The sequence below is a fragment of the Sinocyclocheilus grahami genome, unplaced genomic scaffold (assembly GCF_001515645.1).
Source record: "Sinocyclocheilus grahami isolate Dianchi unplaced genomic scaffold, SAMN03320097.WGS_v1.1 scaffold579.1, whole genome shotgun sequence".
Classification (NCBI taxonomy): Eukaryota; Metazoa; Chordata; class Actinopteri; order Cypriniformes; family Cyprinidae; genus Sinocyclocheilus; species Sinocyclocheilus grahami.
Window position 1 is genome coordinate 264,752 of NW_015505758.1, and position 17,356 is coordinate 282,107.

At 38.2% G+C, this 17,356-nt stretch overlaps 1 protein-coding gene across 1 annotated transcript in view; it reads left to right on the top strand.

Annotated features, from left to right (window-relative positions):
- Window positions 1-17,356, top strand: part of LOC107556776 (thyrotropin-releasing hormone-degrading ectoenzyme-like) — a 121,494-nt gene that overhangs the window by 54,824 nt on the left and 49,314 nt on the right. The window contains exons 4-6 of the mRNA XM_016239982.1: window positions 820-974; window positions 7,853-7,966; window positions 14,962-15,027. Of these exons, the coding sequence (XP_016095468.1) occupies window positions 820-974; window positions 7,853-7,966; window positions 14,962-15,027 (335 nt within the window). The remainder of the gene's footprint in view (window positions 1-819; window positions 975-7,852; window positions 7,967-14,961; window positions 15,028-17,356) is intronic.

Sequence of the window (17,356 nt, forward strand, 5' to 3'; positions counted from 1 at the left end):
CCAGCCTCCCTCAGCGTCAATCCGTGGTTCACAACATGGTCCACTAGTGTTGCACGAATGTCATTTGATAAGTTTGGTCCTCTTTGTGCACGTTCTCCTCCTGCTTCAGGTCTTCCTCTTCCTCGGCCTCTTCCTCTACGTACTCCTCCTCTCACCCTCACTCTTCTTCTGACTCCTTCCATTTTGGTTGAAGGCAGGTGAACCTACCTGCTGCATTTTTATAGTGCTTAAACCTGATTGGTGTGTCTACAATTTAGCAATCATGTGTTTGTGCACCTGATGGCTGTGTTTAACAGATTGGCTCATAGGTGTGGTAATTTGACAGTCAGTGCTTTGGAATTGCAAGGAAGTGACGTCATGATATACTTCTGTGTCTGATGTATACAAGTGTGTTTAGTGTTTTGCAAATCACTGTGTGTAATGTTTTGCAAATAGTGTGAAGCTGACAATGTGCTTACAGTTGTGCAAATCTAGCCTTGTGTTTTGCTCCTTGAGTGTAAGGTTTTGCTAATTGTTGGAAAAGTTTAATTTTAGTGTGTAAGCAATCGTAAAAAAACTGTAAAGGCTAATCCACATCAGATGATATCTGGGATTTGAGCTTTTGTTCTATGATGTACAGTTATGTAGTACATTTGTCTGTTTTAGAACATCATTTACAGTGAACAAGATTAATCATATACAGTGCTCCCACAATACTTGGGAAATATTTGGTTTGATTGAGCTGCTGTTCGTTATATTTGTCTACACTTACTTGTTGTTGCATTGCATCACAATCCTGGTTTGCCGTCATTGAGCTTGGATCTTCCTCACTGTGTGCAGATCTCCTGGCAGTGCCGAAGCATCCGTATGCAGCCATGGAGAACTGGGGCCTGAGTGTGTTTGTGGAGCAGAAGATCTTGTTGGATCCTGACGTCTCCTCCTTCTCCTATCAGATGGAGCTCACCATGGTGGTGGTGCACGAGATCTGCCATCAGGTAAAACACATTTACTGGAGTAACATGAGCATATGAGCTGTGGTGTAGTTCTTTTATGGTAAGTAAAACTTCATCTCGCTGGTTTGAAGATGACAGAACTTCAGATTTATACATATAGCAGCAGTATCAATATCTTAGTTGAAATGAGACTACATAATTTAGTCCAATTATATCAGTGGATCAGTCCGAGTCACTTTTCTGACAGCTTGTGTTGTTCATTTCATGCCCATTGAAGTACTGCACCTCCATTTAAGATGCAAGACTTCAATCAGGCCTGAAAATTACCCATTCTGTTTGAGGCGTCTTATCTATATCTGTTCTTGCAGTGATTCAGACCATGATTCAGAAGACCTCTCTTTTAAAACATGGTGCATTTCCTTTTGAACCATAACGCACATTACAAACCCTCTGGTTTTGACTTAGCATGTCCCGTCAATGCTGTTTAGTGTCCTCAGAGAAACATAAAGCAGCTGTAGAATCATAATTATATCAAATCTAGCACCTCTCAGACCTATCTTCATCATCTAAAAAAAGCCAGTGCCGAATTCATTGAAAGAAAGGCAGAAAGAGAACATCTCCAGGAGTCAGAGAGTAACAGAAAGTGTGAAGATGGTCAGTTGTTGAATTAAAGAGCAGAACAGCAGGAGATGTAATTGGACATCTGGAGAATTTGATGCACAGCTCATATAAAAAGAGCTTTTCCAGTGAGAGCGTGAAAGTAAAGATTTATTTCCTTCAACCCTCTTTTTTTCTTACTCTGTTTTTCTCTCTCTACAGTGTTTCACTTGTCTTTCTTGTGTTAAATAACCTATTTTTGGTATCTTTGCATTATTGCAGACTATTAGACTCAGATCAAACAAGCAGCTTTTTTTCTTTTGGCAATGAAATGATGTTCAGTAAAGCCCACAAATGCATCATCCTCATGAATTGTAAAGGAAATGGTGGAATTATTCATTGCATATGCTCATTTTTCTACTGGCTTTTGTTTGCAGCTCTTATGCTGCTGAGAACCTTGGATTTTAGTGTCTTTTGTTATGGTGGATTATTTATGAGTGAGTTGGAGATGTTCTGCGCTCTCCAGTATTGTTCTGGATTCATCTCTTGAATAGTCTTCCTCATGTGCTGCTGAATCGCAGCTCTGCATTGTGTTCTAGATGCCGTTGCTTTGATAAAAGTTCAATGAGCGGGACGAAACAGCATGTCTGCAGTTCTTTCCTTTTTTCTTTTTGTTTGTTTTCACTTTTTGACTTATTTTTAGGGAGAAGGAAATAAAGGAAGACAATCCCCTCATCTCTCATTTCTGCACAGATAATACAGCTCTGTCTGAACTCACTCTGAACCTTATACAGTAAAACACTCTCACAGGGAGCATGAAATCATGATATTATTTCAGAAACAGCAATAACGTGCATATTTGATATTTTTAGAGCTAAAATTCATGAGGGTATCCCAGATCAGACTGTTCTCTGCATATAAACCCCTGTTTTATGATCAGGGATAATTGAAAAGAAGCAGCAGTGGAGGCTGGAACTATAATATTGACTAGTGCTGCTGTTTACAGGCAGAAAACTGAAATATGTCCAATACTGTCCTGCATTACATTAACGTCCCCACGGAATTCACGTTTATGTATGTGTACAGCACACTGTAAAGTTGAAATCTAGTTGTAACACAGTTCGTAGTTCAGGAAGAAGGAGGCGAGAACCGACGAACATTTTAACAAAACTTTAATAAAATAAACAAACAAAAAATGAAAGTAAAGCGGCAGCCCCTCGCGGATGACTGCCGCACACAAAACACAAAATAAAGTCCAGGCCTGGCCCTCTCTCGTCCAACACTGTCGTCCCTCCTCCTTTTATCCTTCCGGAGCTCCTCCATGGGACTCGAGACCGGTGAGTGGCGCAGGTGTCGAGCATTAGCATTTACTCCACCGGCCTCGCTCCATTCCCACGGCTCTAGGCCCCGCCCCTCGCGTTACACTAGTGTTTGTGCTTCAAAAATGATATTGGCAGTTAGTTTGTAATTATTATATTCAGACTTTATAAGTTTGAAGTACTATTATACTGTTAGTACTATTTTACTATATAGTCTTTTGACTACAATTTACTGTTTTAATTTGTTTATTTTTACATGTTTTGTACTGTATTGTGTACTATACTATACAATGCAGACTGTTTTACAATGTGTTCCTATAGATTCGTATAATGTGATTCATATGGAAACGTCTGATATTTAGGGAAAAAAGTAAGCATGAAGGTTCCCACTAAACCTATAACCGTCAATAAAGCATGTGATGGTACAAATTCATACAAATTATCCACCAATTTACCGATTACTCACCCTCATGTCGTTCCAAACCTGTAAGACCTTCGTTCATCTTTTACAAAGCTACTTTTTGTGCGCAAAGAAAACAAAAGTAACGACTTTATTCAACAATTTGTCTGCTCCGCGTCACCCTATAACGCCATTTTGGAGAGTATCACATACGTAAACAACGTATGCTGTTCTGTGTCAGCAGCACCATACACGTGTAATGGAGGCTAGCGAGTAGGTGCTGTGCAGCTAAACCTCACCCCATGCCGGAGACCCGGGTTTGAGACCCACTCGGAACAAGAACGAGGTGTGGTGGTGAGGACCTGGGAGAGAGGGGTTACATTGGTGCCGTGACCCGGATGGGAGTGAAGATTAGGGGGGTGAGTGTAACAGAGGCCAGCGAGTAGGTGCTGTGCAGGTAAACCTCACTCCCCTGATCTCTAGAGACGCACTAGCGACTGACGCTAGTGGCTGCAGTCTTTAGCCTCCTTGTTAGTGCGTCCGCCTCCCATGACCTGGGTTCGAGACCTACTCAGAACAAGAACGAGGTGTGGCGGTGAGGACCCGGGAGAGAGGGGTTACACACAGATACGCTGTTAACGTTGTTTATGCTTTAATCTGAATGTAAAGGATACTCTCCAAAATGGCGTTATAGGTTGACGCAGAGGAGACGAATTGTCGAATAAATTAGTTATTTTTGATTTCTTTGCGCACAAAAAGTATTCCCGTAGCTTCATAAAATTACGGTTGAACCACTGATGTCACATGGATAATTTTAACGATCTCCTTGATTGTGTAAGGATCCTTGCAGTCTATGGGAGGGTCAGAGAGCTCTCGGATTTCATCAAAAATATCTTAATTCGTGTTCCGAAGATGGAACGACATGAGGGTGAGTAATTAATGGCAGAATTTTCATTTTTGGGTGAACTATTCCTTTAAGATGTCAGATTAAATATTGAAATCATGTAGTCAGTCCAAATTAGCTTTAAACAAAAAAAGGGTGTATGTGAGAGTACAATAAGTGTGCTTATTTACAGTATGAATAAGAAAAAGACAGAGAGAGAGTAAAAGAGATTAGCCGTCACGCGTTTTGAATTCCACCGTAGGCTCGTAGGTTTCACTCTTTTGTGTCGCAGCTCTCTGGAGCTTCTGCTCATCTTTATGTTTTTAATTAAGACGCCATTTTCTATTTAAAATGTTTCTCTGCTTCATTCTCATAGGAATCATTGTCATATAGATTTAAATAGAACACTGCTAATTGTTTTCCAGTGTAGATTAACTCAGCTGAGCTCAGAGAGCAAGAGTGGGCGGGGCTTATGCTCACCTGTCATATTGATTGACACATTCATTGTGAATGCATTAGATCAGTCCTCATCCAGCACTTATTCTGTCATATATTAAAATGTCTGTCTGTGCTCTAATAACTCGAGCTGGTGGCAAAGTGCCGGCATCTGATAAATCAAATTTGTATCTCGTCGCTTGCTCCGACTGCCTGCAGAGAACTGATTAGTGGACGACAGGCTCTGTTTTTTATTGTATACGTTTATCCTTTGGCTCTCTGGGGCTCAGGACCACCTCTCTCTCTATACTGACTCATTTTAATGTCAGATGCTGTAGCAGTGGATTGTTAGTAGATTTGCCTCCTCCAGCGATGGGGTTTATATGTCACAGACGCTCAATCACGGTTAAATTCTCATCTCGTTTCAGCCTCTCAGATTAAATGATGCTGCCAGAGCCCTTCATATGCAGTTATTCAGCCAATAACACAAGCCTATTAGAGGCTGAAGCAGCTGATGTTGAGTTTTCTTATTTTCCACCAAATGGGGAGGTGACATTCTGCCCTCTGGGTTTGAATATGATAGGAAAGTGAGGCTTCAGTTCTTATACGTCACATGCATTTCAAACCATTAGACATTAAATATAAGTTACACATTGAATATGAGGATAAATGTCTGAGTCTGTCAGTGAGTCTTAACTAAATGACTCACTTCTGTTGGCTGGTGTTTTATTCTCTCCTCATTTATAAAAGACGGCGTCTGTAAACACATAGGAAACTGGGGTTTTCACACTCTCACTCTGAATACTGACAAATACATTTTTTTTTTAAACTCAAAACAGAGGGTTTCAAATTTTCTTATTGTGATTTTGAGCAGTTTCCAATTCTAGTTCATTTAGTTCAGGTTTACTGAGATTCAGGATAAACAGTCACATTTGTTTTATTAGCTCAAACAAGAAGTGTGATGATGGCTCTGTTCCAGAACCTAGTGAGCTATCCTTCATCTTCATTGAAATTGAGCCTCATATGTGATGTAAAGTGTATGAGAAACTTGATACTCATTGTTCATTTCAGTAGAGTTTGATGTTGGCATGATGCTAAGCTAAGATCGAATTGCTGTAATAAGCACAAAAATTAATTATTTAATAATGGTTGAAATATTTATTTGTATACATACTTTGCAGTTTTGAATGGAATATGTTTATAATAAGATTGTAATATTTAAAGTGCACTTAAATACTTTAGTATGCTTTTATAAATTAAAACGTGGGCCAATTTAGTCCCAAGAAGTACTGAAATAGTTAATTTACAACTAGTACATTGATATAACTATACTTACTACAAAGTATACTTGCAAAATATACACAAACTTTCTTTAATAAAACAAACTTGAAAAATATTTCTTTTTTGTAAGGGATTTTAGACTATGGTGCTTGTGTGGTTATATTATTTAGTTGAGAAGGCAATGACCTTTGCCCTGCAGTCATAAACCTGACAGACCTTGTCTGAACCTCCTTGTTAAATGTCAATGAAGGTCATTACACTCAATTATTCAGGCATTTACAGTAATAGTATTACTGTATAAGACTGTAAGTTTCATTGAAGACTTTATGTCAATATGATTTTCAGCCAACTTAAAAGTTGTTTTAATGATGCCATTGGAAGGTTTTCTCCTTTTTCAAACGTCCCTTATATACTGCAGTATAGAGGTATAGTGTGAACTCTTCCCTGCACGACTTCCTCCAGAGTATCTGTTAATGAAGCAGGTAGGCTGCAGAATCCCTCTGTTTAGCTTCCGTCTCAGAGACACTGTTGAGGACGTAATTGAGCGAGGGTCCCATGGTTCGTACAGTTCATTGACATTCTAGTGTTGTTGAACTGCTTAATCAGGCACAAATGCAAAATGCAAGCTGTCAGAACTCCAGACAGATCTCTTACGATGCTTTTACGATGCCGCCATCACGGCTCATGTGATGTCAATGTATAATAGCCACGTAACGATGTGAGCAGTAACAAAAGGTATTTAAGTTTCTTTTAAAGTGATAATTTACACAAGATAAAGGTTCATAATTTTTACTCATAAGGCTTTCTTTCTTCTGTGGAACACAAAAGTAGATGTTTTATGTTTTCTATCTATCTATCTATCTATCTATCTATCTATCTATCTATCTATCTATCTATCTATCTATCTATCTATCTATCTATCTATCTATCTATCTATCATCCCTCAAGATTTCACCAATCCATCAGTTCCATTTGCTCTGCAGCTTCAGTCTTTTTAAACGCAATAAATGACGTGATGTGACTCACTATCCTGGTTCACTGTCATTAGCGTCAGAACATCTGATAAATCAGAAGAGGGCATAAAAAGTCAGTAAACCAATGGGAAGTAACTTGATGTGTGACTAGCAGAAGGTTCCCCTGAGAGCAGAATACCAGCTGTCTCTCTCCACGCTATCAGTCCATGTGTCTGAGTCACAGATGAACGTCCTGTCAGCTTTGAGCTGCTGTAATGATGTCGAGTTCAGATGAAAGAGGTCTGACTCCTACAGAGGTTTGTGTGCTGCAACAATGAGATCCGGCGTTCAGTAGCACATCTGCTTGACGGCCTCAGAGTCTGGAAAATATTCAGCCCATTTAGAACTGCAGTGTTGCATCTTTTCCATTCAATAGCCCTGTTTTGCACACTGTCATCTGCACACAATGGCAGGGGTCATTTGGATTCTTTCTACCTTCCAAATGGGATGTTTCATAATCGAATCCTTATTTTTCTCTGTTCTGTTCATTTACGGTGTCCTTGGCAAAGTGCCCAGGTATGAATGCTGTGAAACAGAAAAATGTGTTTTAATTGTGTAACTGTAGGTAATTGATTGTTTAAGCCACTATTAATCATAGTTCAGAAGCTCCGCTGGGTTCTCACTGTTCTGTGAAGCCTTTTGTGAACAACTTTTCTGTTAAACCAGAGTGCAACTGTTTATTAGAAGTGTTTATTTGCACTTCTACTTCTAAAGAGCACAAGGTATTTTTTATGCTCTATTGGAATTTTCTAATACAATGTGTTTGCCACTAGATGTAATATGCTTTTGCAGATATTGGATGAATACAAGTGTGGATAAAACTTTAAGTTTTGTCCAAATAAAGTTTGGTTTAAGAATACCCATAAACACTTTTCTTGTACAAAACAACAAAGGTTTGTTGTAATTCTTCACCAGTGAACATGAAACCAATCTTTTGTATATGGTCACTCTGTTTTCTGTTGATGATTGCTTGTTCATTTCATCTCTTCTAGTGGTTTGGGGATCTAGTCACACCAGTTTGGTGGGAGGACGTTTGGCTGAAGGAGGGATTTGCGCATTACTTCGAGTACATCGGGGCTGATTTCCTCTTTCCAAAGTGGAACATGGTGAGTTTCGGTTGTTGTTACTGTTTTTTATTGATCAGAAGCAATCACTGTTATATTCAATGATTTTTTTCTTAAATGTATAATTTATAACTTGGATGGAATGGGAAAAAAAGGTTCTGCTTCCTGTGACATGTGACACAAAATATTTATATCATAATGTACACATAGTCAAGATATATAGTGAAAGGTACACTCTTAAAAATAAAGGTGCTTCAAAAGGTTCTTCACAGCGATGCCATAGAAGAACCATTTTGGGTTCCACAAAGAACCATTCAGTCAAAGGTTCTTTAAAGAACCATCTCTTTCTTACCTTTTTATAATCTGAAGAACCTTTTTTCACCACAAAGAACCTTTTGTGAAACAGAAAGGTTCTTTATGGAACCATTTAGACAAAAAGGTTCTTCTATGGCATTGTGAAGCACCTTTATTTTTAAGAGTGTATATGGTTTTCAGGCTGTTTAGATGTCTGAATCTCTTAAACCAAGAGTAAATCTTTAATGCTTTTCACACACATGAGATCTTAAGCATTTCTTCTAGTACCAAGATTCCACTGAGCAGAAAACAACAATCCTTTCACAGTGCATTTGAGTTGCAAATCTATACTTTGTTCAGTTTCGGCTGCAAAATGTTGATAACACCCTGACATTGATTCAAATTTGGTTCTGGTTTATGTGGTTCTAATTAAAATAAATACATAAAAAATGCTTTTTAATTTATATGTAGAGTGTTCTCAAAATTTCAAACGGAATATTAGCTGAAATGACAATGTTTTACAATGTCATGTAATGACAAGTGTGCATTTGATCTCACTGACAGTAGTGAATTAGCATGCCAGATAGGGGCATTCATGGACTGGCTCATTATGAGCTTGTAAAAGAACAAATGGTCTTAATGGTTATTATGAGCACAGTTTGAGTCTGACTTCATGTGCACAAAGAATCATATGTTGAGATCTGTTATCAAAAGCTTCTATTTCAGTCCTGTTTCATTGCCAGAGCAGCCAGTGCTTATGCTGTCTTATTTTGTTGTGTTGTAACGACACTTTAGTCTACAAGTAGTTGTCTCCAGATCAATTGTCAAATGAGAGCTGTGAAATAATAGCGCGAGATTGATGAGTTTCTACTCATAATGCATTCTGACAGGTTTGAATACTTTGCTAGTCACAAAATGTGCAAAACTTATTCAGTGAGAAAAGACTAATTACATTAGTATTGCAACACCTATGTGATAGTCTGAATTAAAACTGCTAATTTACTGCAGAGCTAGAATTTGTGCTAAAACTGCCATTGAAAAAAAAAACTTGAATTCACAACATCTAAACCCCTATAAATAAAGTGCAATGTAAAAGTCACATAGTCTAGCTAATGAGTCATCCACATCCATTTTCTATATCCAGATGGGTTCATGTTCGGAGAAAGACAAAGCATGGCTTCAATTTACAATGCTCTGTCATCTCACAGGAGCCACAGGTTCAGTGATTCTCTCAATGGTTGTTTGAGAGCAGACCAGGTGCGTCCAATCCAATGATATTCCTGTTGGATAATAAACAAATCCAGGAGTGTTTCTGAACATCGGGAGGAAGTCAAACACCTTCCATAGCTTCTCCAGTCACTATATCTGAACATAATTAATCTTTCATTGGAATTTTTAGAGTACAGAGTCACGGCGAGAACAGGACTTCTACCATCTTCCCCTAAAAATCTTCCTACAGTTCCCACATATCCCACAGTTACCATCCTGCAGTTCTTCTGAAGGTGTTTCTCTTTATTAGGATCTGGATATCAGTATATGTTAAATGTGCTAATGAATGCCAATTTAATTATTGCAGCAGAACATACACTATGATGCTACACACAGCACATTTTCTTGTTTGTTAACTGCTCAAATTTTACATATCACTGACATTTCTTAATAAAATCCACTTTCAGGTTTGTTAAAGAGCATAATGCTATTCTAGTCCAGCTTTAGTGGCCTGTAATGCAGCTATTGTGATGCAGTTGAGGCTTCACTCGTAAATGAAATGAATACACAAGTCATCAGCACAACAAAATGTAACCCTTTTTACCAATGTTTATAACACTGAGGGCTTCCAATGTTTATGACACTTTGCTATGAATTAGCAGTCATGCTGATTAAATCTGTTTGGATCTTCTTCACAATTTTGAGCCACATCATTTTTATCATGAGCTAGTGTGAATATTGTTGTGGGTTGTTGGTCATGACAGACCTGATGAGACTTAGACTCATGCCAGTGTATGATAAGTTCAAGTCTGAAGCACTAAATTGCTATTATTTATTTATTTCTCTAATTTTGAATAAGATAAAGGTCAATATAGCACCCTCGTTTAATATGTGTGTACTTTAAGCTCATACATTCACATTCATATAATGACCTTCCCATCCGTCTGTCCCAGTATTTTATACCTCTCTGCTCCAAGCCACCTTGGTTATGGGGCACCAGCCAAGCAGAGAGACCATTTAGGGAACGTCGTTTCAGGGAGCAATTGGGTTTTGATGGAAACACTTCAGTACGCTGATAGGATGACTGTAAGCATTTCCCTACCAAAATATGGATACAATTGCATGTCTCAAGAGCAAGGAGTTGAAACCAGAACTGAAAACTCATAAGTGCACAGATAAATGTCGGGAATGGATTTGACGTGGACCTGTAATAGGTCATTATATGTTCCTTGACCTGCTCATAGCTAATGGACTGTTGGTTTTCCTCCACTTTCTCACATCCATCATGTTAGAGATGCTTTGAGGGAGGTTTGGTTACCCATAAGGCATTGCTCCAAAGCCAGGCATCACTGCTGTCTCTGGCCTAAAGCGATTGATCAGTGTGAAACTTCAGGTGCATCTACAGCAGGTGATGATGTTGAGACGCTAATAAGCAGGATCTAAATGGAGTATCATTGGATGTAAACACCTTTTTGAGAGCACATATGGGCCAGATGGAAGCTCTTCTCATTGCACTCATTTTATAGTGCACATTACGTGACTTGCATCAAATCAGCTCTACATCACCAGCTGTTCTATTTTTTTCTCATTCTGTCTGTTTCTCTTTGTATTCACATTCACCATAATGTTGTACATTTACTTGAAGGCCTCATTTGCTATTGATTACATGTATATATACACATTAACCTTTAAAGTCCGTATGGAACGGAAGTTGCGATTGGCTTTTCTTCTCTACTGTGACGAAACGGCATCTGAAATGAGAGGGCGGGACTTGATTTCGTCCTTCGGGAATTGATTGGATCGTTGGAAGTTGGGGCGTTGCTAACAAAATGGAGGCAGATCTGAATGCCAGTTTGCTGTTAGTTGTGGGGGATTTCTCTCCAGTCTCCACTGAATTCACAGTCGACACCCAAGCATGAATAAATGTTTTATTTATTAAGGATGACGACGACGATCAACGGCACAAAACATGCCTAAACAGCATGTGAGCGCGTGAGAGAGAGACTGCCTGAATGGCTGAGGGCGTCCTCCATCAGGTGAAGTCATATTCATGAAAAAAAAAATTTGCGATGTCCTAAGAGTAATGTCGTAATATCCTAATATCTTTTCAATGTTTAGGGGTAACGTACTACCTCATGACTGGTGTCAGTGCTATAAAGTGAAGCATCAGCTTCAACTTTTCCCCTGTCGTGTATCCCAGCGTTTACCCCTCACTTCACTAGCTCCGCCCTTGCGCCATAGCTCGTGATCGGAAGAGAAGATGAGTCATTTTGAGGGGGAGGGGAGGTTAACGTTTTTGATTAAAGATTACGAGGGCACATGAATTAAAAAAAAATAATGAAGTGCACGGATAAATTATTTATAATAAACACTACAGTATTCCATTGAAAATTAAGAATTTTCAATTTTGATTTCATAATGCCAGTTTGCAGTTAGTGGTGGGGGATTTCTCTCCACTGGATTCACAGTCGACACCCAAGCATGAATAAATGTTTTATTTATTAAGGATGACGACGACGATCAACGGCACAAAACATGCCTAAACAGCATGTGAGCGCGTGAGAGAGAGACTGCCTGAATGGCTGAGGGCGTCCTCCATCAGGTGAAGTCATATTCATGAAAAAAAAAATTTGCGATGTCCTAAGAGTAATGTCGTAATATCCTAATATCTTTTCAATGTTTAGGGGTAACGTACTACCTCATGACTGGTGTCAGTGCTATAAAGTGAAGCATCAGCTTCAACTTTTCCCCTGTCGTGTATCCCAGCGTTTACCCCTCACTTCACTAGCTCCGCCCTTGCGCCATAGCTCGTGATCGGAAGAGAAGATGAGTCATTTTGAGGGGGAGGGGAGGTTAACGTTTTTGATTAAAGATTACGAGGGCACATGAATTAAAAAAAAATAATGAAGTGCACGGATAAATTATTTATAATAAACACTACAGTATTCCATTGAAAATTAAGAATTTTCAATTTTGATTTCATGGTGACTTTAAGGCTCATTTTAGTCTGGATAATAAAGTAACTGCCCATCAGAAAATAAGATGGATACTAAGACAGCTGTCACACAGTGTTATCTTCCAGAAGACAACTTAAGTGATGATATAAATAGCTTGAGAAATTAGCACACTGATTTCTGTAGAAGTCTACATTTTCTCCAAGGTCTTCACTCTGAAGTTAAATATGAGGGATAAATTATTGCAGCAGTCCATTAAGCATAACATGTTTCAGTTTTTAATGTTTCACGAATATCTAAATGTAACTGTACCTCAGATGTAATTCTATTGTAGGAAATTTTACCCTTCATTAGCTGATGAAAAAGAAATTAACGTCAAAGACAGTTTGATCTACAAATATTGTACAAAGCTACAGATCAATCTTAGTTTGGAACTTAGATACCTGTAAATCAGTGTTGCCAAGCGGAATTGGGCTACTTTAAAACGGTTGCCGTTTTTGTTGTTTTTCATTTCCGTGGGTTGAAGCGACCCCAATAATGCGATATTTATACCCTGAAATGAGAATTTTACTGGGGAACCTCACCAAAAAAAATTTTATTTTACCCCCCGGAATGCGATTTTTAACGGGGGACTCCCTCGAAACGCGAGTGGGCTAGTTTTGAGTAGCAATTTGATGGGTTTTGTTGTGAAAACCTAGCAACCCTGCTGTAAATATTCTCTGTATGGATTTGTATGACTTTGTAATCGATCAGGGTCAGAAATTTACTTTTCCATTACGGGGACATTTGCCCCCAGGAATTTATTTCTAGGGACTTTTTTTTTCTTGAAGACAACTTTAATAATTATCTCTTAAATGTATATTTGTTTATGTCTTTTTTTTTGGGGGGGGGGTTATTTTGGTGGTTTATTTTTGCTCTAAGACCCCATTCATTTCTGACCCTGGAAGTAACCAGGACCCACTATGTTAGTAGAAAATGTCTTATTGTATTGACATAAAATTATGAATGATTCTGATGAACATTTGTTTTTTGATTCATTTCCGTTCAAATCCCTTGATTAAAATATCCTGCTCTCTTGGATTAATGTCTTCAACGGGATTCTTAATCAAACTGCCAAAATCTTTAATGGGAAAGAATTATTCATAATGATGGAGAATAAAGGTGTAATAAAACATGCACAGTGTCAAAGCCACACGTGTTTATAGAAGCTGATAGTGTGCTGGCTCACCAGTCACACACTTTTAATAAATACATAGATGAGAAAATAATACAATTATAAAACCTTAATTTAGTGTCGTTTTGAATTTGATAACTAAGTGCAGAGATGTTGCCAGAGAGCCCATTATGAAGATGTACTGCATATGAACCTGCAGTGTAATGCTTTCATATATAATTCATGTGATTCATATTTCATCCATTTTCATGTATGGTAACCGGCAAACCAAATACACATTTCATCTCAGACCAGACGACATCTAATTACTTCTTTCTTACTGGAACACACTTTAAATAACTCCAGCGCCCAAATATATCCTCTCATCCTGAACATCTGAAAGCCATTAAAGGCACAAAGAGCAGTAAAGAAAAATCATTGTCCTCTATCAGAGTTCAAACACAGATAAAATCTTCCATCCAATGAAGATTTGAATTTCTGCTTCAGCGCTCCCTTCAGCTGTCAATCAATGCACAGCTGGATTCTGATTGGTTCTTGGTGTTCCTCAAGCTCCTCCCCCTGTTTCTCTACAGGCTCTGTGGTGTTATGAACTCTGTCAGTCAAACTGCAGTGATCCTGACACCCAGCCGTCCCTCATCACTTCCTCCTCACACTCTAAGGACTCTGATATCCCACAACACATCCCATGAGTCCTCAGCGCTAACAGGAAGTGACACTCCTCACACAGACTGTAGAGGATGGGATGTGGGGAGATAGGAATTAGATGCTGTCAAATGAGCATGTCAAAGTCACTCAACTCATCAAGTCAAAAAGATACAAATTTATGAAACTGCAGAAATCAGCAGGACGAGTGTCATAGAGTTTTTGTTTAGATGAACCTTGAATACTTGAAAAAGAAGAGCTGCTAGAAAAAAGCAGGGTCATAATTAAACTAACTGAATTTTTATTAAATATTGTTAAACAGTTTCTGCTGTGTACAAGCATGTTAATTAAATTAAATTAAATTAAATTAAATTAAATTAAATTAAATTAAATTAAATTAAATTAAATTAAATTAAATTAAATTAAATTAAATTTAATTTACAAAAATGCAAATGAATATTACAACAGTCGTTCATAACCACAAATTCAAAAGAAGTCCCGCCACTAGAATTATGATTTTGTCAACTGTCCAGTTAAAATTACACATAATTATGTACGGACAAATTAATATAAACACTTTTAAAAACACAAGCTTCACATTTTTTTTATTTTAAACCCTTCAGAATGTCATGCCACATTGACTTCCATTGTAGGTCGATTACTGTACTTTTATACACTTCATATTTAGCATATTAAATTCATGTGTAGAGCAGGTGTAAATGAGGAGCTTTTACTGAATGTGTGTGTTTCTGTTGTGTCTGCAGGGAGCCGCTCTGATCCGAATGCTGGCTAACGTCATGGGACAGCCACTATTCCAGAGAGGCCTCAATGTAAGCCAATAGTTTTCTTTCATCTTCTCTCTTTGTGGTCACAGATGATTTCACATGTATGTATGTTTTACTCCTAATGTGTTATGAATATGTTTATAAGGCTCTCTATATGAATTATACATTCTGCATAAATGCAGCTTTAAGAGGATTGTGGCATAATACCTAAAATACTTCTCAATTTATTTTTTTCAAAAACTCGATCCTTGTTAAATCCTGTGAATGTGAGCTGAATGTGTTACAAATGAATCTCACCATTTAACACTTGAATATCTCAGTGAATGTTCAAGTCCCCTCAGGTTGCTCTGAGTGTCTCGTATGTTTGGGAGATTGTGCAGCCTCGTCGGTTTACATGTGTTTCTTATCTTTAGAGCTACAACAGCTTGTTGTTGTTGTTGTGTCACGTGCTGCCATCACACTTGAGGTGAAAGCAGCACAATCAGACAAGTGATTAAATGTGTTCGTGTCAGAAATTAATTTCATATCTGAAACTTTTACAATCAGAAGTTTCAGAATCATTATCTGTGTTAAACCGGTTTACAGTAATGGTGAAACACATCCACTGCATTAAAACACATATACTGTAGCTGATATTGTGTAGACGTTAGATCAGTTTGTTTATAGTCACATTGTCATTTGCTCCAGCTGAAGTGTTTTAAGTTCTCTGAAGCTCTTTCTGTGTCCGTCTAGCAGTCAGAGCTCCTCTAGAGTGAGCAGCAGATCTCATGATGCATTATTAGAGACTATTAATGTTTTTTTGGACACCATATGGCTGCTACATGAAACTACATCCTGTAATGTGGTTAAAGGTTCTGGGCCGTGAACAAACAGGTTTGAATCCAGTGAGAGTCAATCTGTAAACTAATAAATGTAAATGTGTTAAAGGTACAAATCCCTCCTCCTTTAATGTGTGAGTTCACACAGATTCAGAGATACAGATTCTTCACCTTCGCATAAATTACTTTTCTAAACAACCTTAACTTCTCATTTGATTTCTTTATGCCTGAGATGCTGTAAAAAAATATTTAATCTCATGTGAAAATAAAATGGAACGCAATAAAACATTTTTGATTTTAAAAAAGCAGAAAGAAAAATAAAATTATAAAACAATTTAATTTTAACTTATTGTATTAATTAATAATTGAAAATAAAATTATTACATTTGACTGTGTTACTCTTTTCATTGTTTTTTGTTATTTATTGTTTACTTTTCAACTTTTTGTTGTATTATTATTATTATGTTTTCTAATATTAATCAGTTTGATCAGTTGCATTATTTATTTATTTATTATGTTTGTATTTATTTTTTTACCTTATATTAATCCTAGTTTCTCCTTAATGCTCAATGTAGAGGCTTATGAACTCCTAAACTGCTCTAGATCTGAAAGTCTGAGTATTTAAGAGGAGAGACACAACCTCACACATCTGCCAGTGATCCAGCTCTCCTTTCTCGTCTGCGGTCTGTCTTTGTCTGTTCACCGAGGCTCATTTCATTCTCTCAGTGTCTGTTTTTTTGCTCTGTGTGGCATCTCTCCTCCTTCTCGTGTCTCTGCATAATTGAAGAAGCAGACAGTCGTGAATGCCGAACAGCTCAGAAGTAGCAGACGGGCTTTAGTCTCATCCGGACCAGCATTACCCATCCCTCTCTCTTTCTCATCTTCACTGGTAAACGGTGGATGGGCTGCTGATGCAGGTGGATGAATGTCACTTATAAAATAATAGAGGGAGTCATAAATGAGGTCTGAATGGGTTCTGGGGCTCATACATCTGACTGGAGTGATGAAGCGCTCGCGTCTCATTTACACACACTGCCCATCGCTTTTAAAACCACTTTCAGATGGATCATATTATGGGATGTAGGAAATATTCATTCCGGCTGGAAATGTGAAATGCTTGACCTATGAATAGCAGAGGACAAATACGCTCCTGCCCTGGAGAAATAAACTTCAGCGTGTTACAGTCCATCTTCATCCTCTGGATGTGATTTTGAACTACAGGAAGCTGCTTTCCTGGATTTGGTGCTTCATAGTCCTATTTGTCGGCTCTCAGCGTGTCCCTGACTTGGAGAATGGCAGTCTGTGAGATTCCCGACGGATGCTGTGGGCTAATAATTCGTTCTGAAGACAGATGAAATAGCCAGATACTCTTCGATTCAATTCCACAACATTCTGGAACACAGAGAAGATCAATTTTTCCCATCTTCCTCTTCTTCTCCCAGCAGCCCCTCTGGCTCGACTGTTCCGCCTCATTATTACTGTTCCCTTTCATGGGAACTTCAAACCTTTCAGTATCTCTGTCTGTCTCTGGATGATTGATGGGAGGAATAGGTAAA